At 51.2% G+C, this 2,447-nt stretch overlaps 1 protein-coding gene across 1 annotated transcript; it reads left to right on the forward strand.

The window, feature by feature from the left end:
- Positions 1–243: 243 nt before the first annotated feature.
- LOC110320832 (protein S100-A2-like) lies at positions 244–1,614 on the forward strand. The gene is made up of 2 exons (XM_021196945.1): positions 244–351; positions 1,330–1,614. Exons 1-2 carry the CDS (start codon positions 244–246, stop codon positions 1,612–1,614), a joined length of 393 nt encoding a protein of 130 aa, XP_021052604.1.
- Positions 1,615–2,447: the final 833 nt, after the last annotated feature.

Raw genomic sequence — 2,447 nt, forward strand, 5'->3', positions numbered from 1 at the left:
CTCACAGCACAGGAAAGTCTAACATCTGATTACAGTGTAAAGTGGAAGTGTGGACCCTCGTCCTTAGACAGCCATACTTCCAGGGCAGAATGAAGGCAGGCAGTGACTTGTCATTCCTGGAGGGACTTGGTGACGCAGAAGCAGGCCTTGGAGACCAGACTTGAGGCTCCAAGTGCCTTGGTAGTGTTCTTTTGTGTCTCCAGATCCAAGATGTCTAGTGATCTGCAATAGGCTGTGGATGTGATGGTCTATACCTTCCACAAGTACGCCAGTCAAGAGGGTGAGAGGCTCATACACAACAAAGGGGCGATGAAGGAACTTTTGCGTAAGAAGCTGCCGAGCTATGTGGGGGTAGTGAGGCAGGCCAGGAGGGGAGCCTGGGATGGGGCAAGTCTGTTCCTGCTTTCATTTCCAAGGTGCCTGCTGGTGCCAGTGCCAGGGTGGGGTTGAGGGTTCCTCATCAGCTCTCACTTCACAGTCCCGGGGGTGCCCGTTAGGTCTATGTGTGAAAAGGCTATTAATGGCTGTTCCCTTCAGCGTTCTGGAACACAACTGCTATTGGGGGCTCCAGAGCCTATCTGTCTAATCCTGTAATTGGCTAGTTGAATGGTCCCAAACTCGGAGAAAGGTAGCAACTAGTCCTGGGTCACACAAGGACATTATTAGTGGGCATTACTTTCTCCTTTTATTTTACACATTTATATGCCAAGCCAAGAATGCATATATACAGAGTAGATCCTAGCCAAGACATACACCCTGGGGCATCTGCCAGAGAGGCGCTGTGACCTCTCAATTTGTCTTCTGCCCTGTACAGACTAACGGGTAATCGTAGAGTTAGGTCCCAGAACTTAATGTATGAGGCACCCAGTGTCTTGCCTTTTTTTTTTTTTTTTTTTTTTTCCTTTTCCTTTTCTTCATTTTGGGTTAATTCTTTCTCATTGTTTTGACGGGTATGGAAAGGTTTGTCTTGTTTGAATTCATCCTACTGACGGGGGTGGGGGGTGGGTGGGGAGGGCAGTGAAGCTCTGATTTTCTCATTATCAAGATGAAGCTGGGGCCTAGCAAAGATTAGTTTCTTCATACTCCGAGGAATACCCAGGGACCCCCTCTCCCCCACCCAGTCCAGTAGGCCTACCGGAGACACTTCCATCCTAAGTCTGTCTGTCCTTCCTTACTGGCCTTCTCGGTACCTCACAAGGGTTTCCTGCCCATGGTGAACCTGGATGCTCACCTTGGGAGTGAAAGCTGCACGCTGATGTCGGGGAAGGTGTTGGAGGTGAGTTGGGCAGGGCCTGGCTCGGTGATAACTCCTGTCCTTGTCACCTTCAGGATAATGTAGATGGTGAGAAGGTGAAGAAGGTGATGGACGACCTCGATAAGGACAGGGACCAGCAGGCAGACTTCCGGGAGTATACTCTGGTTCTGGTGGTTTGTGCTATCTTGTTTAATAACTCCCTTGAGGGGTCCCCAGCGCTCCAGTCCCTGCCGCGGATCTCTTGGTTGAAACAACTCTCTATCTTTGTAAAGTTTGTACCTAATAAACCTTTGTTAGTTTGCTTGTGCAGAATATTGGAACGGCTCAGTGATGCCCTGTTCCTTGACTGGGTCAGTTAAAGGCCTGGGACCAGAGGAGTCCCTGGTTTCTAACACCTTCTGTACCGCAACTTTCCTGAGGCCAAAGGGGCTACTTTTTTTTTTTTTCTCGAGACAGGGTTTTTCTGTGTAGCCCTGGCTGTCCTGGAACTCACTCTGTAGACCAGGCTGGCCTCGAACTCAGAAATCCACCTGCCTCTGCCTCCCAAATGCTGGGATTAAAGGTGTGCACCACCACTGCCCGGCCTCAAAGGTTCTACTCTTTGGGATTTCACACGAATGAAACTTTGGGAATTGAGGTAGGCTGGTAACATTTTATTTGGTTAAGGAAGTTATTTTAAAAAGGAACTGCTTGTGGACGTTGTACATCGTGGTGCGGAGCCTAGTGCGCACCACGATGTACAACGTCCACAGCAGGGGCAGGGGCAGGGGCAGGGGCAGGGGCAGGGGCAGGGGCAGGGGCAGGGGCAGGGGCAGGGGCAGGGGCAGGGGCAGGGGCAGGGGCAGGGGCAGGGGCAGGGGCAGGGGCAGCACACACAAAAAAACAAAATCCACCTACAACTACAATCCGTTTATCTACCCCTCCACTAATTCTAACTTCACAGAAGGGAGGATACAGTCCCAGAACATAGCATAGACCCTGACACTGAAGGCTGTAAGAGGCCAGTGATCCTGAGAGCCACTTGGGGTGGGGTGGGGTGGGGTGGGGTGGGGAAGGAGTTGTTGCCCTCACCTGCTCTGCAGTTTTCTTAGGATGCATCGGTAAATCCCAGGCCCCAGGCCCTGTGCTTGCCTTTAGAAAACCTTTTTTCCTTTCTGCTTTCCAGTGGGCTGGCTTCTGATTTTACTCCTCC

Source organism: Mus pahari, chromosome 4 (assembly GCF_900095145.1).
Source record: "Mus pahari chromosome 4, PAHARI_EIJ_v1.1, whole genome shotgun sequence".
In the NCBI taxonomy this organism is placed as follows: domain Eukaryota; kingdom Metazoa; phylum Chordata; class Mammalia; order Rodentia; family Muridae; genus Mus; species Mus pahari.